The sequence below is a fragment of the Chrysoperla carnea genome, chromosome X (assembly GCF_905475395.1).
Source record: "Chrysoperla carnea chromosome X, inChrCarn1.1, whole genome shotgun sequence".
NCBI classification, from domain to species: domain Eukaryota; kingdom Metazoa; phylum Arthropoda; class Insecta; order Neuroptera; family Chrysopidae; genus Chrysoperla; species Chrysoperla carnea.
In genome coordinates, this window is record NC_058342.1 from 23,129,385 (window position 1) to 23,150,021 (window position 20,637).

A 20,637-nucleotide genomic window follows, 5' to 3' on the forward strand; every position below is an offset into this window, starting at 1 on the left:
GGCGCTTTCGTTTCTCTTTTGAAAAGTTTTTTAAAACTATATATATAACTTTAAAATTATTATGAACTTATATGCGAGCTTTCCATTTTTGTCAACAACAAAAATTTTATTCAACAACTCAATTCATGGGGATAGCAGAAAGGACATATTAGTAAGCTAGAGTTGCAAAAAAGTGTCCTCAGGAAAATGAGTTGCTTTATAAGAGATTGCTTTAAATATTGTCATGATCCGAGTTTTATTTTTCTTCCAAAAAGTGTGATTTTAGTTAGTAAACATGGACACCGAACATTTAAAGACGACCCAAGGAAAATGGTATTAAAAATTTTAAAAAATTATGAATTTTTGTTAAAACATTTATTTAAATTTCTTTAATAACAGCTTTTCAATAAAATCACAATGAAAATTAACAAATAAATGCATTTTAATAATATATTTTTCTTGTTTGCGATTGCATTCAGAATTTTCCAAAAACTTTTACTATATACCTACTATAATTAATACTATCCTGAAACGATTCCATTTTCTGGCCACCCAAGCATATTAAAATTACTGAATACAAACAAAAAAATATTCACAGAGTTTTGAAAAAACCTGTTTATCCATTAGCAAATTTCAAAAACAACAAAAAATTGAACTTAAATTAAAATTAGTTAATTGAGGTGATAATTATATTCAAATTAAGCATTATGTCTAAAACACAAATGTAATTATTACCAGATAATTATAAAGCCAGATTCTCATCCTATTTGACATACGTTAATTGTAGGGTTCGATATCGTTCTTCAAGTCGTTCACTTTCAACGTGATATGGAAGCGATTATCTGAAGAATGCATTAATAAAGATACTAACGATACAGTTCTGATTCTTCTCAACGGTAATATCTTTACCCACTAAGTTCTCCGTTATTTTTCAGACTAAGAAAAAAAATTAAATAAGCAAATTTTTTTTAGAATTAACCTTTAAAAGAATTATTATGATATTTTACCTCTTTCTTAGATTTACAACCTAAAAAAATTAAAATTTCATATTATTTTTGTGATGTCATTACCAACGACGATTGTGTCGGTTTGACAGAACGTAATTCTGGTGGTTAACTGAGGAACGCATTACCAATAAAAAGCATATGACCAGTCTTTTAAGTGAACTGTCTGATGTTGATAATTTCAACATCACAAACATTTTCTTGGGTAGATTTTTAAAATGGCCTAATAGTTGGTTAGTACATAGATGGAAATTCAAAGTTATATAAATTTTTTGCAAGATCCTGAACTTATCCATGTCCTAAATATGTCTTTTTAAGGTTTTTATTAAGTTTAAATTCACTCCCGGGTTCGCTTTACTTCCAGTTTATCTTTGGTGATACACCGACCCAAATGAATTTTATCAAATTTTTATTATCCGTTAAATTTAAACACATGAGAATCAGCCTTTATGTACATTTATCTATATACACATAATTACATTGCCTTGATTTTGATAATAATTAATTCGTGTTTTTAATTATTTTTATCTAACAATTCACTTAATAAAATTACTTGAAATATGTTTTGTACAACCTACCGTACGCGCACGCGCATATGTGAGACATCTTGCATTTAAGACATTGATGAAAATTTCCTAAAACATCATAGAATAATACATAAAACTAATTCATTGTTGCTGTGAATTTTTAATCGTGCGCTTTAAACCATCGATTAAAAAATACAGTAAAATTCAAATTAATCCAAATACCAATTCATATAACATAATATGAATCGCATTCATCGCATAGAACAACGAGGGAATTTAAATGTTACTTATAAGAAATGAATTTCACGCAAGTATGTTTCAGAACACATACCACAACTGATTAGCATTGTGCGGGACATTTGAATGTGACATAACAATCCCATGACAACGAACACTCTATGGAACTTTTCGGTTAAAAAATTTTGTTTCTGTGGGGTTATAAAGTGAATCATCAAAATATTCTGATTTTCTTCGAATTGGTGGAGATCGTGAATCTCCGACCTCGTCCTAAATACAGCCCTGTCTAGAATACATAGTTAATCTGAATTTTACTGTATGACTGGAAAAGAAAATACCAAAAAAAAAACAGGACCTAACTGGAAAATATTGTTGATTTCACACTTTTTACGCAAGCTCAATTTACCAATTAAACCAGTACGGACCTGTATTAGAATGTTTCATTTTAAAGTCTCGTTTACAATAACACGAATAAACTACATAAAAAGTTTCGTTTCAGATATACGCGCGCTTACAATGAGTTTTTAGTATAGATGTCCACATGCTAATGCTCTTATCTCATCTCGATGTAAACGCACAGTCAATGCTTTAGCAAAACGATCATTTGGACGTTTCTAACGAAGGGTTTAGTTTTACGCTTTTGAAAGTCTGGAGCATAAATTCACAAATTAAATTTTAACGGAATAATTAATTCCTACAATATGTATTCATGTTATTGTAGATGAAACTTTAAGCCATGTTCACACCTTGCACACATTCTGAAATTTTCTTGCAACAATAAAGTTTCAGGAAAATAGGGATAGACACTCAAGAGAAAATAACGTCTCTTTATTTTTTTTTAATAAATTATAGAAAATAAAATTTACTACAATTTACCGTCTTGTCATTTTTTTCTCCAAGTTAAATATTTACAAAGTTTTTTCGATAAAAAATTTTATATTTTAGAACTTAGAAACTTTATTCTTATAAAGGATATTCAATAAGGAGGTAAATCACTTCAAGAAATAGATATTTTACGTTTTAAAGTTAAACTGATACCAATACATACACTCCGAGGTATCGATGAAGAATCAGATCTTGAGATATTTTCCCCAATTGATTTTAATATTACCTGACTATTCTCTAACTTTAGAATATCAGAATTTACTAACATTTCCACGTTTTGCAACGTCAATTAATAATGTGTTTCATTGTATAAGAGTGTGAACATAGCTTTATGAGTACAATTTTCCTTTCAGGCTACACATTTCGATCTATGTCCGATCTTAACCGACTTGTAACCGATATGTTACCGAAAAAGAAAAACTGTAAAATAAACAAAACTATACACCAAAAATAATAATAATAATAAAAAGAAAAGAAAAAAAAAACAAAAGAAAAATGAAAGGTCTTTCTTGAAAATTTATTTATAATAAATATTTAAATTGGATATTAAAAGTAATAATAATAAAACAAAAAAAAATGTACAAATAATGACTACAAGTGAACGAACAGAGGTGTTTTTTTCAACAAAAAAAACAATAACACAGGAGAGCTTTACCACATATGTGTCTCTCGTATTTCACTAATTATATGATTTGCCTCCTGTAAAGCCTGAAAATAAAATATAATATTTCAGTAAAATAAATTTCTCCATGTACGGTCAAAATCAGTTGTTGTGACATCAATTATAAAACAATGAATCATTTATTGCGACAAATTGATAAAGTCCTGACTGAATTCAAACATAAATTGCGGCACAATTTTTACAAATCCGTAACAAATATAACGTCACAAATTCTAGACTCTTCCCCCTATTTATATGCGATAAGTAACCTAGTAGTCTAAACAACTCAAACCGGACCTATTTTACTTAGTACGAATTATTATCGCCAAATGACGAGGTTTCAACTTCCCGTTATTCTCCTTGTCCGAGAAAAAATGATATACCGTTCGCACCAATTTGATCCTTTGAAATTCCAGTTTGCTTTTTGACGAGTGGGCTTTATTTTTTCTTCAGAAAAGCATTATCTTTAGTAGAAGAGAAACTAAATTAACCCCTAGTGACATTTCCCTCAAAAGATAATTTTTCCAGAGTGATAAAAAGTACATATCGCTAATAACGATTAATAGATATAACAATCATAATTATATGTTATTTAGGTTAGGTTAAGTTGGGTTTAGGTTAAGTCCACGAGGGTCACACTTAGACCATAGACCATTGCGATACCATTGTGTTATGACTCATTTTCCGCAGATAATTTCAGCTCCTAAATTATTTTGAGAGGTTGAGTACACCTACTTCATGCATATATCATGCAGTACATGTGATGGCGGGAATCGAACCCTCTACCCTATGCGTACCGTGTACGAAATTGCTTACACTTTGTGAGTGACAAGAATTGATTCATTATTATTTCCTACAATGTCATTATGACTAGTTTTGACTGTATATTAAAAACATACCTTTAACATATCGGCGGCTTCCTTACGCCGGTGTGCTACATGCTCGGATTCATTCAACAATCGATCAGCATTATCACATTTATACAAATGCGTCACTAATTCTGATTGTAGATTATCCTTAACATAATTGACTAAGAAATGCATTACTGCCTTTGGTACTGAATCCTGAATAGATTTTCTCACAATATAAAAGTATGATTTAATAAGACGCTCTGTGGACAAAAAACAAAAAAATTATTAATATTAGTATCATCAAAATGTATAAGGGAACATCCATAACCCACGTGACTCGGTCAAGAGGAGGAGGGGATTCGTTCAAAGGCTTCGCTGAGCTACTTCAGGAGGGGGTGACAATCAACTTAATCCATCATCCTTCGTATGACAAGTTGTTCGTAAGGAGGGGTACAGAGGACCCCTTGGTCTAGGTGCTATATATCCATTTGCAATACCCCTCCTATATTTTATTATTATTATTATTACTCTGAAACATCTTGTAAAGAAATAATGAAGAATAAACTTACCAATAATATCACAATCATGCGATTCTTTTTCATTAAGTACACGATTAGTATTCAATGGTACTTCTGGTAACAAATTCACCGGCTTTTGTGGTGTCCGTGTTGGCTGCCCTTGTCCGTATTCGTCTCGTTGATCTTGTTGATCACCTTGATTCGGTGGTGAAGTCGGTGTTTGATTCTTCTGCTGCGTACCTTCATCATGAGTTTTACCAGGTAATATCGATGCTAACCAATTATTAGTATCCATACTAGGTGTATTAGTTGGTGGACCTAGTGGTTGGTTTGCTAGTACTGGACCTCGTTTCGATGTACCAAGTGGTTCCGAAGAATCGTGAGACGAATGTGGTCGTTGTGAATGTTGTTTGTATTTCATAGAAATAATATCTTTTTCGGTATTCAATAGAGACGGTACTAGGGCTGCATCTTTATGGAAATCGGGATGCTTTGTATTAATGTATGCTAATTCAATTGCGACTAGGTTTTCCACCATAGCATTAGTTGTTGGTAATCGTCTTCGAAGTAACTGTGTCACCACGTCCATAATACGTTCATGTAACTTGGGGAAACGTAACAATTCTTGTTGGACCTCGGTACCACAATGCTGAATAATACGTTGCATTTCTTCATGAACTAAATCCACACACCTTAACGAAGGCTCAGCCAAACGTGCTATCTGTTTCTTCACCAACAACTCAAACGATACTTCTGGTACGAACAACGCAGGTCGAGGACCTGTCGCATTTTTCATTGCCGTTAAAATATCCATCTTGGTTAGTCCCGATAACGGATGAATTGAATCTAATGTCTTGCCAAAAGTCTCATGAAAAATGTAACATATTCGAGCACCTCCACATAGTTCCGTGGTCTCAATATTTCGTGCAGTACCTTCGATTGTCGAACAATACGCAGATGCAAATTTTGTGATAATTTGTAATAAAGTTTGACTTTTATCGGAAACATCTTCACCGTACGATGATAGTAATGTTTGAAATTGTGAGACCATCACATTGACACGGGTTTTTAAATCGGGTAAACAGTCTCGAATGTGATGCATTAGTAAGCGATTTAATGTTTTTCCTAAGTACATGGTCCCATTACGATTTGCTAAAGTTGGATATTTACGTTGTAAAAATGCTTCCTCGTCGCGTAACGCATCCTTAATTGTTTTGTTGTTCATAATATCCTGTTGAGAACGATTTACAACACCGATTATACCTAATTTTACTGGAATAACACGTCCGCATAATATATCAATTGCATCTGTTCCAGCATCCATCAAATCTAATTTGGTAACAACCGCAAGCGTTCGTCTACCATCCGGATCAACGTCTCGTGATAATTTCAAACTCTCCGATGTCGCCATATCAGTATTTGCCGTAACAACAGCTAAAATAATTGAATTTGGATTTGCTATATATTTAACGACTAAATCTCGTATTTGTTGTTCAATATCTTCCGGTTGATCTCCAACCGGTACTTTTGTGATACCCGGTAAATCGATTAATGTTAAATTTACAACAGCCGATGAGAATATTTTTAAATTGATTGGTTCCGGGCATATTCCTTTATTCGTACCAGCCTTACGATTTGTCTCTTCTTCGATTTCTTTACGAACTTGTTCAAAATTTTTGAATACTTCATTTGGTTTATGTAAAAATACACCCCATTCGTCCAAATCAAGAGTACCAACTTCAGCGCTACGATATTCACGATCGTCCTTAGGACAGTACACCAGTTGAAGAATTAGAGGTCGTCGTGTAACAATACCAATTCCACGGGGTAAAAATGATTTCCCAACCAGACTTTCAATTACTGAACTTTTACCAGAACTCTAAAAAAAATCATTAAAAGCGAAATTGTTAATATAGTAAAACCTCGTAATGCGATATTATAAAGAATAATTTAAACATCAAAATTCATAATTAATGTTTTCAAACGCTTAAATATGCTATTCCTCGATTAATCGACTCTAAAATGTATTTGACCTCAGGGAAGCCACTTCATCAGAAAGTAATCTATAGTCTGGAAGAAATGTTTTTTCGGAGATACAACTATCTCAAGTAAAATATAATTTCAGAGACGAAGATGTGTCTCACTAGAAAATGTCTTGAATTTCGGAGATACATTTCCTGGATCAAAAATTTTCCGGAGGCATTGTCCGATTCATGAAATGGTTCTGTTTATAATCTTATGTTATCTTATTTATAATCTCTGACACTTTTCCTTGGCCAGAAAAAAAAAATTATAATCTTTCAGATATGATATTAGCTCATTTATGAGATAAAGTGTGTCTATTTGATAACATTGTCGAAATATAACTATATAGTCTCAGAGATAAATCTTCGTGTTGAGAAAAAAGTCTATAAGTTCGAAGAGAAATCTCCTATGTCAAAGAAAATGTATTTAATCGCAGACACGGTTCCTCCAAATATAGATCAAATATAAGCTCTCTTCATCAAATTTAATCGCAGACACTCTTTTCCTTCGATCAAAAGAGTCATATATTGAGTCATAATTCTTAAAAGAGGGAAAACGTCAGTACTTGAAATTTAATTTCAATACCAAAGGTTAACCTCTTATCTAGGCCCCATTTAACTAAGTTTTACTGTATTTTCAATAAAATGAATGAAGTCATAATAGAATTACATACACGTTACAAAAATTATACAGCTATGACTCAATTTTGAGCTCACTTACCTGAGCACCCAAGACAACGATTTGTGGTAATTGTATAGAATCAGCTCCAACCGTATTAAACACATCTTGTAATTTATTAATAACAGGAATTAAAGCCTCCATTTCAGACAGGTATCTACGAAAAAAAATTCATTTTCAATTTAATAATGAATACAAAAAAAATTCATTTTTTTTTTTAAGTACTTACTTGAATTATTTGAATATTGTGTTATAAATGAAATTGATGAATTTATATAAATAAAAAAACAGAAATGTATAAAAATTAAGTGTAAATCACTTAAAATTGATAAATAGTCGGCATTTCTATTGAAAAAAATTATATATTCGATTCATATAAGTTCGCTTCAACGGGTATAATGGTTTAGAACATATGAATATTTTCTAGTAGGCTGCCAATATCGGTTTTATAGATTTCCTATTATTACACAAATGTCACTTTTTTTTCAAATTTGAATTTTATTTGTTTCTTTAGAAGTATATTTTCGGAATAAATAATTAAATTATTTTTTATTATTACTGAATTTTTTTATTAAATCGATTGATAATTATTTGTTATGTAATATGATTTTATTTATAATTTAAATGTAATTTGTGTGTGTATTTTTATATGATCATTTTAAGTTTCCCGCTATTGTAAATATTACGCAATGTAATGGGTGGATTATAAAGTAGTGTTTACATCGAAAATGATTATCTAAATTTTGATAAAGTATTGCAAAACGTGCATTTTTAATGCTAAACATGGGTCTAAAAAGCAATTAGCATTAAAATCGTATGCGAAGAATGATATTCCGGAGCAAATTCTTCAATTGTTGTCTTAGGAACTTGGTGTTTAATCGCAAAAATAACCAAATTATTGTGTCTATGGATTATTTAGGTTAACTAAAATCCAAAAAACATAAAACCCAGCTCATTTCTTAATTATATGAGTATTTTTCGAGATATCTCTAGAATCGCTCCGAGGTACCAGCTTTTTGTTCTGGATGTTAGACATTATCTCAAAAACTGATCAACCAATTGTTAAATAAACTTTTTTTTTGTATTTTTTGGGCTAAATTTACCTTATAAACTAAATTTTTGTTTCGAAATTTAATGAAACTCATTTTAAAAGGTAAATTCATTTGCTGATCAGTAGGTTAGTTTTCGAGATAACATCAGAAATCATTCTAAGACGTTGTTTTTCTCAAAACTGTCCGTCCAATCGTCAAATGAACACGATATTAGAATTTTTTGAGTCGAAGTTATCTCATACACTTAGTTTTAACCAATCCACAATTTTTTCATGGTTTTTTCAATTTTTTTTAAGAGGTACCCTTTAAAAAAATAATATATACAGTTCATTTGACAATTGGATACTTGAAAAAAGTTTTAGTTAAACTTCGAGGTATGGAAACCATAATTTACTTCATAATATTTTATTTTAACGCCAACCCCTTCACCAGTAGCGCTACTATCAACAAAGTACGATTGACGTCATAGACAATCCGTTTTCAATTACGCATATAAACTATCCTTTAGGTGAATAAACCCATTTAATAGTCATATATAAAATCAAAAATTTTGTTCACTTCTTGACTTAAATAAATATTCAAATTTGTAATATTTTTAATAAATATAACTAATAAATAGATTATTTAATTTATATTTAATTGAATTTAGTTTTTAAATAAAGTTAAAAAAATTTAAACATAAAATTATAATGCGTGCGCACAAATACTTGTATATTATTTCTTTACAAGTATTATTTATCTATGAATTCAATGAGCAATAAAAATTGCTTTTTTTAAAATGACATTAATAGAAGAAACTAAATAATATATTTTTTGAAAATATAAAAACAAATTATACTATATAATATTATTTATCAAAAAAAGCAAACAACACATTACATACAGCTAAATACAAAGTTATTTATTTAATAATTTCAAACAATTCGAATAATAAAACACAACTTCGCGAAAACTCAACCACAAAATTTTCTTTATGATCGAAAATATTTTTTAAGTTGTAATAAAAACATTACATGTTACCGAGTAAAGGATATTTTACGAATATACGGTGTTTATTTTACGATGCTGGTTCATGTGATCGGCCGTATTGCCACTTTAGACATTCGAAAAAAGGTATTTCATGTCTTTTTTTTTATTTATATTATAGTTTCGGTTTTTTTTTTCAAATTTTTGAGTATTTAACGTAGTTGCATTGATCGTAGTAAGGTCTTAAAATGTTTAAATTTTTGGAATGCCCCGAAATTGCCTTGAATAATGAACCAATTGATTGGCCATGGAAGGTATTCAAAAACTTTTTTTAACAAATTTGGCTTTTGAAATGTATCTAAGGATACCTAAGGAATGGGGTACCCTTAATTTGCCATGTTTTCAAGAGCCATTTTGGTTAATGTTTACATTCACTTTTGGTGCAATTACATATATTACATGGAGTGTACCCCATCGAAGGGTAAACGCAAGGGCCAAAAAACCCGCAGACCTGTGTTAATTCAACCCCATTAAAGGCATGGCCGACTCGTAGATCTCAGGGTGAACGTAATGGACAAAAGGCCATTTTTAGCAAAAGTGATTTAAGTAACCGTTTTCCGCCATTTATTGTCAAATCAGCTAAATTGAATGGCAAAACGATTTGTGTTAGAAAATTAATTTTTGGCCATACTAACTGGAAGCATATCTAAGTAGAAATGTTTTTGAAAAATTTAATACGAGAATTAAGTTCTTTGTTGGTTTGGCATGGAATGAAACCTTTTTAATAAAATATATACCGATATACATTAAAAAATCGTTTGATTGCATCATGAAGTGAACCGTGCCCCTTCACTTTGATTTTTTTCCGTGATATTTTGGTAAAACAAATTTTTGAAACATTCAGTATTAATAATGGCATACTTTTATTTTCATAAATAGGTTCATTGCAAGATGAAGAACAGGAATACATCATAGCAGGCGCGAAAATATTAGAAAACAAAATTGGTCCAATAAAAAATTTTGATAAATTAGTGAGCGACACAATTCAAGATATTCATTTAAATACTCAACCAAATAACCGTCAAGAAAGTCACCAAGCCACGTACAGTCCAACGCCGATAACACAATTGAAGAATCAAAATGGTGAGAATATACGACGGCATTTACCCATTCACAATACACCGTATCGCCCCCCTGTACGTCCTATCACCAAACCGAACACAAAATCGTCCCTCTTAAAATTCCAATATGATTCGTCACCCGGTGATACGGACACGGATCCAAAGAGTGTTCAATATATTCCGACACAAAATCTATCTCAATTACCCACATCAACAGCATACTCGTATACACCGACATCAACGGGACCACGAAATGGATCATCATCGGAGAGCACGAAAGAGAAATACATACCGACGGATCCTAGTGCGAAGTTAAAAGCGCGAAAATGTCAACAGTATGTACCACAGTCACAGAATTCCGAGGGTAAGTCCAATTTAAATTTATGATTATTTTAAGTAGCTTTTCAAAATTCTAAACTTAAGTGATAGTGTTCTGTACTTTTTTTTCTAATATTTCGTAAATTGCTTACCGGGGATATAGCTAAGAAAGATACTGAATTATTTTATCGAACTTAAATCTCCACAATTCGAGAATCTCCAACGGTTCCTATCGTATAGAGGAAACACAATGATCACAACACAAAAACTTTGGATAAATTTATCGAAGTAAATTCCTCAAATAGGGTAACACAATGATCTATCAGTCAAAAGTTTAGATTGCAATCGCTGTCCGCGTGAAACACGCTGAGGTCATTAGGCCTATTGTGATATCTGAAGAAATCTAGTTCTTGAACCTGAATATGCTAATCTTCTCGGCAATTATAGAAGAGATGAGTCATCGTTTCCTCCTGTTCACTATGACAGTTTCTGTAGTAATCGTAGAACACGCTTAGTATGTCTCTATTTCGACAAATAGTCTATGTCTATGGGTTAGAGGCTCAGAATTATGACAATTATAATATGAATAATTTCTTTTTTTTTAGGTAAAACGACGGATATTACATACCAGCCAACGGATATCAATTCAATAATATCAAATTCAAATTTAAGTTATTCTCCTAATGTAACAGATAATTCGACGATTAACACAGAACATACGTATAATCCAACGAAACAGGGTACAATCAACACAAGATTATCAACGGAAGAGCCAACAATTGAGGTGACGAATCAAACGGATGATGTTGAAATTAGTGAATTAGATACCGATCTGGATTTTATAAATGATATCTTGAACGATGTAAAAAATGACGATGATGGAGATGTCAGTGATAAAAAGAAATCCAAAGATAAATCAAAATCTTCACATCATCATCACAGATCCAAATCGAAAGAGAAAGATCATCGTGATAAATCTAGTTCCAAATCGAAAGATCGTGATAAATCATCTTCATCTAGTTTGAAAAAAGATTCATCGAAAAAAGAAAGTTCCTCTAAAAAAGAATCGTCGTCAAAGAGTAGCTCAAAAAGTAGCTCTTCGAAAGATAAAGAAAATTCTTCAAAAGAAATTTCATCGAAGGATAAAGAAAGTTCTTCAAAAGATAAAGAAAGTTCTTCGAAAGATAAAGAAAGCTCTTCGAAAAAAGAGAAAACTTTATCAGCAGACAGTCGAATTTCAGATGAGAAGAAAACATCTTCATCAGAGATTCGATCTTCTGATGATAAAAAAACCACCTCATCAGAAGTACGAACTGATGAAAAGAAAACATCATCGTCTGATTCAAAAAGGGAATCATCCGATGCTGTAAGTAAAAAGAAAGATGATAAAAAAGATTCAGATCGAAAAGAATCGAAAGATTCGGAGCGAAAACATTCTTCATCACATAAAGATAAAAAAGAATCTTCGTCGTCGTCATCATCGTCCAAGAAGAAATCTTCAAGCCATCATCATTCATCGAAATCGTCGAAAACTAGCTCGTCATCGTCTTCGAAACCAAGTAAACATGATAAGTCACCGAAACATAAATCAAAAAGTTCATCGCATCATAGTAGCTCGTCACATCATAGTTCATCCTCGAAAACGAAAAGTCGCAGTTCTTCATCATCGAAGAGTAAAACAAGTAGTAGTTCGGATAAAAATGTTAATGATTCGGAAACGGTTTCGGGTGAAAAGTCAACAGCAACATCAGCGGATATGAATATTGGTGAGTATAATAATAATAATACTGATAAGAGTTATACCGCAAATGGGTCCCTAGTACTTAGACCAAAGGGTTCTCTATGCCTTCTTTGAGAATAGCTTGCCACCTGGAGGTGAAACGTTTCCGGCTAAGAGGTGTTATTTTAAGAAGAAAAAGTTCCACAGCTTTTCCGCCGAGATTGTTCCCAGAATTGATGGACCCAAGGTTTCTGCAGGTGCAAATAACATGAATATGCAGATTTCATTGTCCTCCAAACAGGCACTACAAAGTGGGATCATCTGACATCCCCAAGTTATGAAGATGGTAGTTCGATCGACAGTGTCCTGGCAAGAGTCCCACCACCTTTCTCAACTGTATTCTCCTGAGTTTCGAGAACACAGTCAAATGGTTTAATTGTGGCTAAGTACAGTTTGGCGTGTAGAATCCTCTCAGGAAAATCCTTGTAATCAAGATGGACTTGTCGTAGCAACTCCTTGATTCGGTAAATTACAAAGTATCTTGTTATAGGAATGGCAGACTTAGAAGAAAGGGACATTTAAGATAAGCCCTCTGGTGTCAACGAGTCTGATGCCTCGTTCTTTTTAACGCCAGAGTGGCTCGATACCTAAATTAGTCTGACTATGTTATTCAGTCAGCTTCACGAAGTATAGATACAAGGAGTCCGAACGATGGATATAAGGATAAATATAGATACAAGGATGTTGAACGAATGATCTCAATTTAGGGGACAGATAATAATAGTATCGGTACGTCCTGAATTCTTGCGCAGCCAATGGCAGAAAAGAGAACTATGATCTGAGTTTATTATTTTGTGCAAGCATCGGTACATCCTGAATTCTTGCGCAGTCAGTGGTAGAAAAGAGAACTATAATCTGGGTTTATTATTGTGTACATTAATACCATGGAAATGCCTATACCGTTCGGGCTTCTTGTATCTATACTTCGTAATAAATTTTGGGTCTAATTCGTCTCTGCTTTTGTCTGTTTCTAGATGACGTTGATTTTTCCAGTGACGATGATATCGAAGAACAGTGTCGTAGAATATTTGAAGATAGTGTAAATATGCCAAGTGTGGTAAGCAAAATTTTTTACCTTTTTTTTTTGATCAAGTACCATGATATATATTTATTACATCTTTTTTTCAGCCTCAAGCCCAAAAAAGACCTCCTGATCATCCGAACGTTGAAGAAGAGGCACCTTTGAAAAAACAACGGATCGCGCATCCATCAGCCATGACTCCATGTACAAAAATTAAAACAGCAAAACCAAATTTCCGGGCAGAATCATCAAGGGTAAAAAAAATTTTAATCTATTACTAATTTCAAAATTTTATATTATTTTGATTTTCAGTTGTTATTGGAACGTTATAAAATTAGTCAACAAGTACACCAAATGAATCAGGTTTTCAATCCACCAAGTGAAAATACACCAGCAATACCGGAAAGTACGCCATCAATACCAGATAAACCAAAATTAATTCGTCCTGCTAATACTCAACTAATTATGGCTGCTCCACCAAATGTTCCAGGTAATTTTAGGACAATTCGATAGATGACTGATATCGAATTTGCCACATTACTCCATAAAAATGTAAAAGTAGTAAAAAGTTAAAATTGACTAAAAAATAAAGAAGCATTCAAAGATTGTTGCTCGTCTCTTTCTTGCAAAACAGAGTTTTATATGTATTATCTTCCTCTTTATTTAATTAGGAGTTTTTTAAACGTTCATATTTTTGTCTAGAATTTTCTTTTGCCTTAATTGACGTTCGAAAATATTAACGATTTAAATGTACAAATAGAAAGAGAGAAAAATAGTACATAGTGACGTTAAAACTTTCGACTGTCATAGAGACTAATAATAATAACAAAAAGAGGGGTACCGCAAGTGACTCTCTAGCACCTAGACCAAGAGTCGTCTGTGCCCTCATTGAGAAGGACCAGTTAGTCAAAGACGAGACGTCTTCGAGTTAGAGGCGCTATTAAAATCGGATGAAGCTATAGAATTCTGCCCACAGCTTTTCCGTTGGGATCTCTCCCAGGATTGATGGATCCAAGGTTTCGAACATTCTAAGTCTGACGCCCTGCAGATTTCTGCAGGTGCAAATAACATGTATGGAGGTTTCGTCATCCTCCATACAGGCTCTACAAGTGGAATCATTGGAGATCCACATCTTATGAAGGTGATAGTTGCCACAGAGATTACAGATCAAAAGTTGTTTTGCAAGAAAAGACGGATAAAATTATTTAATTGCATTTATCTTTCAAATTTACCAATCGATTTTAATTTTTATTTCTGATCTTGTCATCTATTCTCGCACATTTTTAAATTTTGACGAATAATAATGTGAATTTAAATTGTTTTTGTAGGAAAAGTTCGTATTGCTCATGTACCAAACGTTTCAAATTTAATGAATGCAAAATTAAAAATACCAAATATGGCTGTGAAAAAAACTATACCGCAAACGACACCAAAAGGGAAATCGCGTACTATGCACGCACCAACAAAAGTTGATCTTGCAGATAGACCAACAGTTAAAGATCCAGAAAATACTAAAATTCCACTTCATGTACGATCTGTATTTTTGAATAATATGATTGATGCCTGCTTGGACATGTACGCGTATGCGATGTCTGCATACGAACGGGTAAGTAAATAACGCAAACTTGACTGTAATAATTTAATTAGCACATACTTAATGGAAATGCTGGTAGTCGTAGAACCTTAAAGATTGTAATAATAATACAAACCTGCAAATGTACATAACAGGCTGGTATGACGTCAATTACTGGACTTTCCAGAAATAGTGCAACTAAAAGATAAAGCGAGTTCCATGCTTACGATTCATCTGGATTATAGGCATGATCCAGTAAAGTCTCAATAATCGGAAACATTCAGTAATTAGCCATAATAGATTAAAATTACCCACCCTGTGTAAACAAATTCTGGAAGTTTGAAAGGAATCACGGAAAATTAAGTTAAAATAAGATATTTATTGTATTCAATATTCAATTTTTCGGGGGTAGTTCCTCTTCAAAAATTTTACCTCCAATGTCAGTTTTATGAATTTTATTTCGTTTTTTATTGAACATCGCCATGTTTATGCTGATCTTTCTATTCACTTTTATCCCTAAGGATAAGAACAATTTAAGTAATATGTTTCTCTTGTTTTTTAGGCCCGTAGTGAAGAATTTGCTGTATTTGATAAATGTCGATCGTTACCCGTGTACAAACAATCTGCAAAATTATGTGTACATCGACTACAAAACTTAGCCAAACAAAGTGTCTTAGAAAATAATACAATACCCGACGCACCATCTACATCAAAAATGTAAGTTTGTCATTAATTTTAGTGTTCCTTACCTATCGGTCAAGAACCCAATGGACCAGAAATCTTAAACCACGGTTTTTGCAATGAATTTTTTTTATTTTGTAGTGAATCTAGACGTAATACACATGAGGATAATCTTTATCTACAACTTTCAAAGTATATTTTAACGGAGGAACAACTTTGGGAACATGGTTTTCCACGACCACATCCAACGATTACAACAAATGGGGCTGCTATTATAAACAAAAAGCAGAAAGTGACTGAGAATAAAAATGAATTTGAGAAAACTTGTTGCCGATGTCATAAAGTACGTAAACTTTTAAAATATGGACTTGTCCGTTAAGGGGTTATATCCAGTTGCGAACGTACAAAAACACGTTTTTTTGTGAAGACTATTTATTTTTCATAAATATAAAAAACGTATACATATAGGAGAAGAATTCGAAACCGATCGGTTGAGCAGTTTCGGAGAAATCTTGATTACCAACTTTGAAAATGTTGTTTCGAGAAAAACTCGCTTGAAGTTTCAAAAGACGTTTACACTCAGTTAAAATTTATTTTTATTTTTATGCGTTTATCTTCGTGAATATTTCTCGGATCAACTTGAAATTTTCATAGAATATACTTAAATATACGTACATTCCGGAAATACTAAAAAAATAAAAATCGATTCTTTCAAAATTCAAACTGGATATAACCCCTTAATAAATTCAAAACCATTTTTCATCCTTGTATTTTGGAAAAGCTAATCGAAATTACAATTTCCTATAGTAAGTGCCTCATGACTTTGTATTATTTATTTACATTATTTATAAATTATTATATTTGTTATTACTAAAAAAAGTATAACTTCTCACTCGCGTACATAAGTATACATACTTTTTTTCTTTTGGTGGACGTTTCCATAATTTTATTGTTAAATATTTAACGAAATTTGTTTGCTTTTCTTAAAGGTGTATAAAATTACCGAAGATGGCTACCCACTATTTCCAGAAGAATGCATTTATCATTATAAGAAACGTTATCGAATACGAGGTAATTTTTTTTTCTTATTAATCTTTTTCTTCGAAAATATAGACTTACGCATTGTATTGAACGTCAAGGAAGAAGAGTAGAAATGAGTCTTACAATCCCCAGAACACGATTTATGATACTTTATTTCTAGTGACTCCCTTTAGTTCAAATAAGGTTAAATTTGGTATGTTGGGCAGTTTACTAAACAGATCAATGTTACATAAGTGAGATTTCAACAATTTGGAGGGAATTTTTAAGACTTTGCGTACCTGTAAAGTTAATTATTATACCCTGTATATATGTAATATATATCAAGGTATACTTAGTTTAGTCCCAAGGTTGTAACATCTAAAAATATTGATGCTACGAACAAAAATTTTTTATAGGTGTTCATAAAATCACCTAATTAAAAGTGAGGCTAAATTCGTAAATGAGCAACATAGGTTAATTGGGCCTTGGGTCCATAGGAACCATCTTGTAAACCGTTAGAGATAGAATAAAAGTTTAAATAAAAAAAATGTTCCTTATATAAAAATAAACAACTTATGTTGTTTGATATTCAACACTTTCTATATAGAGTATTTCAACAATTAACTCAGTCAATTGTTTGTTTTCACTTGTTTAATTTGGTTTCTTTCTAGGTGAGGCTCGATATGGTTGCTGTAGTAGTTCCGATGAATTAGGATGTATATCAGCACCGGTACATGTATTTGATGATATTGACTACGATAATCTACGTGGATATGTTGAGACCATGGACCTAACTGACGGTGAAGATGATGATCCAAATCGGGATTATGGTGTTTTCGCGCTGGATTGTGAAATGTCATATACAACGGCTGGTATTGAGTTAACACGTATCACAGTTATTGATCGAAAATTGGAGGTAGTCTATGAAACAGTTGTGAAACCTTTTCATCCGATTATTGACTATAATACGAGGTAAGTAAATCCGATTCTAATATGACAGTGAGATACAGAGTCACCAGAAAAACGATATGCTTGGATTTAAGAGGGCATTCTGGTCTAGAAGCCTCAATTCTAGGCACTTTTCAAACTAAGATTATAGGAAAATGGAAAACATTTATATAGACATTTTTCCTATGATATTTATTGACATTTTAAAATACACGACCAAAGTGTGGTGGTTGATTTCGAGTACAGTGTTGTCAGATCGAGTCAACTCAACAACGCTATCCGTATGGCCATCTATGTTTTATTATATGAACTGTAACATCTAATTATGATTTATAAATAATTATTAATTATTACTATAAATTATTATTCAGTGGAACTTGGCTCAAACCGTTATCAGTACGTGAAAAACTGAAGTTAATAATCGTTTATGAAAGTTGGAAGACACGCGATGAAGTCTATGTCGAATTTAATGTGCCATAATCTACTCTTTGTAGAATAATTCAGAATAAAGATAAAATTCAATCACAATGTTCTGAAGGACAAGGAAAACTAAAACTTATACTTTTATCAGGATATCCTGAATTTGAACAGTGTTTACTAACATGGGTCAAGCCACTTCGTAACAAAAGCGTTCCGGTAAGTGGGCCGATGATTAAAGAAAGACACAATATTTCACGCAAAGGCTCGGTATTCATGATTTTTGTAGCAGCAATGACATTGATGATACGTTATTTGATTTAATATAACTTAAATAACTTGTATTCTGACCTCTATTAATGGAACACTCTGTAAATGAGACAGATATTTATTTATACCTGGATATCTGAGACACTGGGTAAGTGAAATATCTCTATAAGTGAGACAAATTTGGAAGTCCTTTGATGTCATACTTAATAAGGTTTCACTGTTGTCTCACTTAACCATGTTTCACTGTATTAATTATTATTATAAATTATTCTGCCTTATTTTTAGTATAAATAAGGCAGATGTGATGGAAATTGATGAAATTGTGATGGGCGAAACACTAACCTACAGTTTATTTAATTAACATTAATTGATATTTTGATGATTTTTAGGTTCTCAGGGATCGAAGAACGTCATATGGAAGGCGTAACAACGACTTTACTAGATGTTCAAGCGAATTTATTACATATGTTTAATAATCGTACAATATTAATTGGGCACAGTTTAGAGAGCGATTTTAAAGCGTTAAAATTAATACATAACACAGTCGTTGATACCAGTATTATGTTCCCACATCGTTTAGGTCTCCCTTATAAACGAGCTTTAAAAAATATAGCATTTGATTGTTTATCAAAAATTATTCAAAATCAAGGTAAGTCTTAAATTATACGTAAATCACTCGAAAATAGATCCCAAAAATTACAAATAAATTTTAAGGAATATAAATTTTAAATTCGTTAGTCAGCGAGCTTGCTGTTTCCGTTCTCCTTTATGAATCATTATCCAAACGCGCCTGACGGTGTCATATAATGCCAAGCGGCTTATTTTTAGGGTCCCGTTATCAAATAATAAACAACGAAATCATTATAATTTCATCATATTCGTCTTATCAATTTTTCCCGATACATACTGAACGTCTGAGCTTTCCAGTGTGTCTTGACTATTGCAGGAGCTACTAAATGGGGAAGAAGAGACTATGATTAAACCTTCTCTGTCATTGCCTAGCTTTTGAGTATCAAGATAATTTTTACTCACTTTGATTAGCCATTTTTTAACGTCCTCTCATATCTGAAGTTCGTTGACTTCAAAACACTTTTGCTGTTCTTAAACAGATTCAAATAGTTCATGGAGTAGTGGCTAGGAAGGAGCCAGAAAAATCTATGAAAACATATCATTCATCTATCGTTTTACCAAAAGATCAATGTTAAATATGCCTACTTTTGAAGTCGTTAATTTTTATTTAACTAATCAGGAAACTCCCCTAAAATTTTCAGAATTGATTATTTAGACTTGTCCAACTTCATTTTAAAAAAATCAAGCTTTTTATTTAAAATTAATTGCCTTGGTGCTCGTACATGATTAAGGAAAATTTTAACAAAAATTATTATTTACAGTATCAGGACATGACAGTGCAGAGGATGCCAATGCTTGTATGGAACTGGTTTTGTGGAAAATCAATGAAGATAAAAAATTATAATGCTAGATATGTTATGTTAGAGTTTTAAATATGTATAGCAAACAAAATGTCGGTACCTGTGATTAAAATAATTTCAATAATTTTGGTATGTGATTCTTGCGGTAATAATTCTAACTAATTGTCGTATATTTTCTTCGAGACATGTACAGCTTGTATTAAGAGCCTTGTTCTTTTGAGTTTCAATTAATCTAAATCGAATTGAAGCAATCCATTTTCGTTTGCAGATCAAGTGACGTTCGCAGACATAAGTAAATCATTTTAAATTTCACTCCCATGTAGAAACATTTTAAACCATAAAAATCGTAACATTTTAGCAAAATATCTGTATTTACAATTTTTGGCCTTATCTTTTTTATCTAACTACAGCGTAATTCAATAGCCGTATTATTTTGAGTTTAAAATGAAATCCCCTTTAATCCGTTGGTATAAGAAGATTACTTCAATCCCATGTGGAAACACTTTAAAAGTAAAGAAATCGTAGTTCATGTTAACGAAAAAAATTTCCAACACGAAGATTGTATTCATATTCAAATACATCGATCAAGAAAATTCCCCCGCTGGAAAAAATATTCGAAAAAAGATTAAGTCTTAGAAACTTTTCCTATGATTTTTTAGATTTTCCATATTTTTT

At 32.0% G+C, this 20,637-nt stretch overlaps 2 protein-coding genes across 2 annotated transcripts; one reads left to right on the forward strand and one right to left on the reverse strand.

Annotated features, from left to right (window-relative positions):
• Window positions 1-3,178: 3,178 nt before the first annotated feature.
• Window positions 3,179-7,662, reverse strand: LOC123302494 (dynamin-1-like protein). The gene is made up of 5 exons (XM_044885436.1): window positions 7,595-7,662; window positions 7,408-7,522; window positions 4,714-6,541; window positions 4,193-4,404; window positions 3,179-3,340 (listed from the first exon to the last, which is right to left on the reverse strand). The coding sequence occupies exons 2-5, from the start codon at window positions 7,507-7,509 to the stop codon at window positions 3,284-3,286; spliced, it is 2,199 nt and encodes a 732-aa protein (XP_044741371.1). The 5' UTR covers window positions 7,510-7,522; window positions 7,595-7,662; the 3' UTR covers window positions 3,179-3,283.
• A 1,664-nt stretch (window positions 7,663-9,326) lies between these two features.
• LOC123302471 (RNA exonuclease 1 homolog) lies at window positions 9,327-20,622 on the forward strand. The gene is made up of 13 exons (XM_044885394.1): window positions 9,327-9,530; window positions 10,323-10,868; window positions 11,428-12,588; window positions 13,577-13,659; window positions 13,731-13,877; window positions 13,936-14,113; window positions 14,952-15,229; window positions 15,759-15,913; window positions 16,019-16,220; window positions 16,867-16,948; window positions 17,569-17,869; window positions 18,922-19,181; window positions 19,924-20,622. The coding sequence occupies exons 1-13, from the start codon at window positions 9,431-9,433 to the stop codon at window positions 20,004-20,006; spliced, it is 3,576 nt and encodes a 1,191-aa protein (XP_044741329.1). The 5' UTR covers window positions 9,327-9,430; the 3' UTR covers window positions 20,007-20,622.
• The last annotated feature ends 15 nt before the right edge of the window (window positions 20,623-20,637 follow it).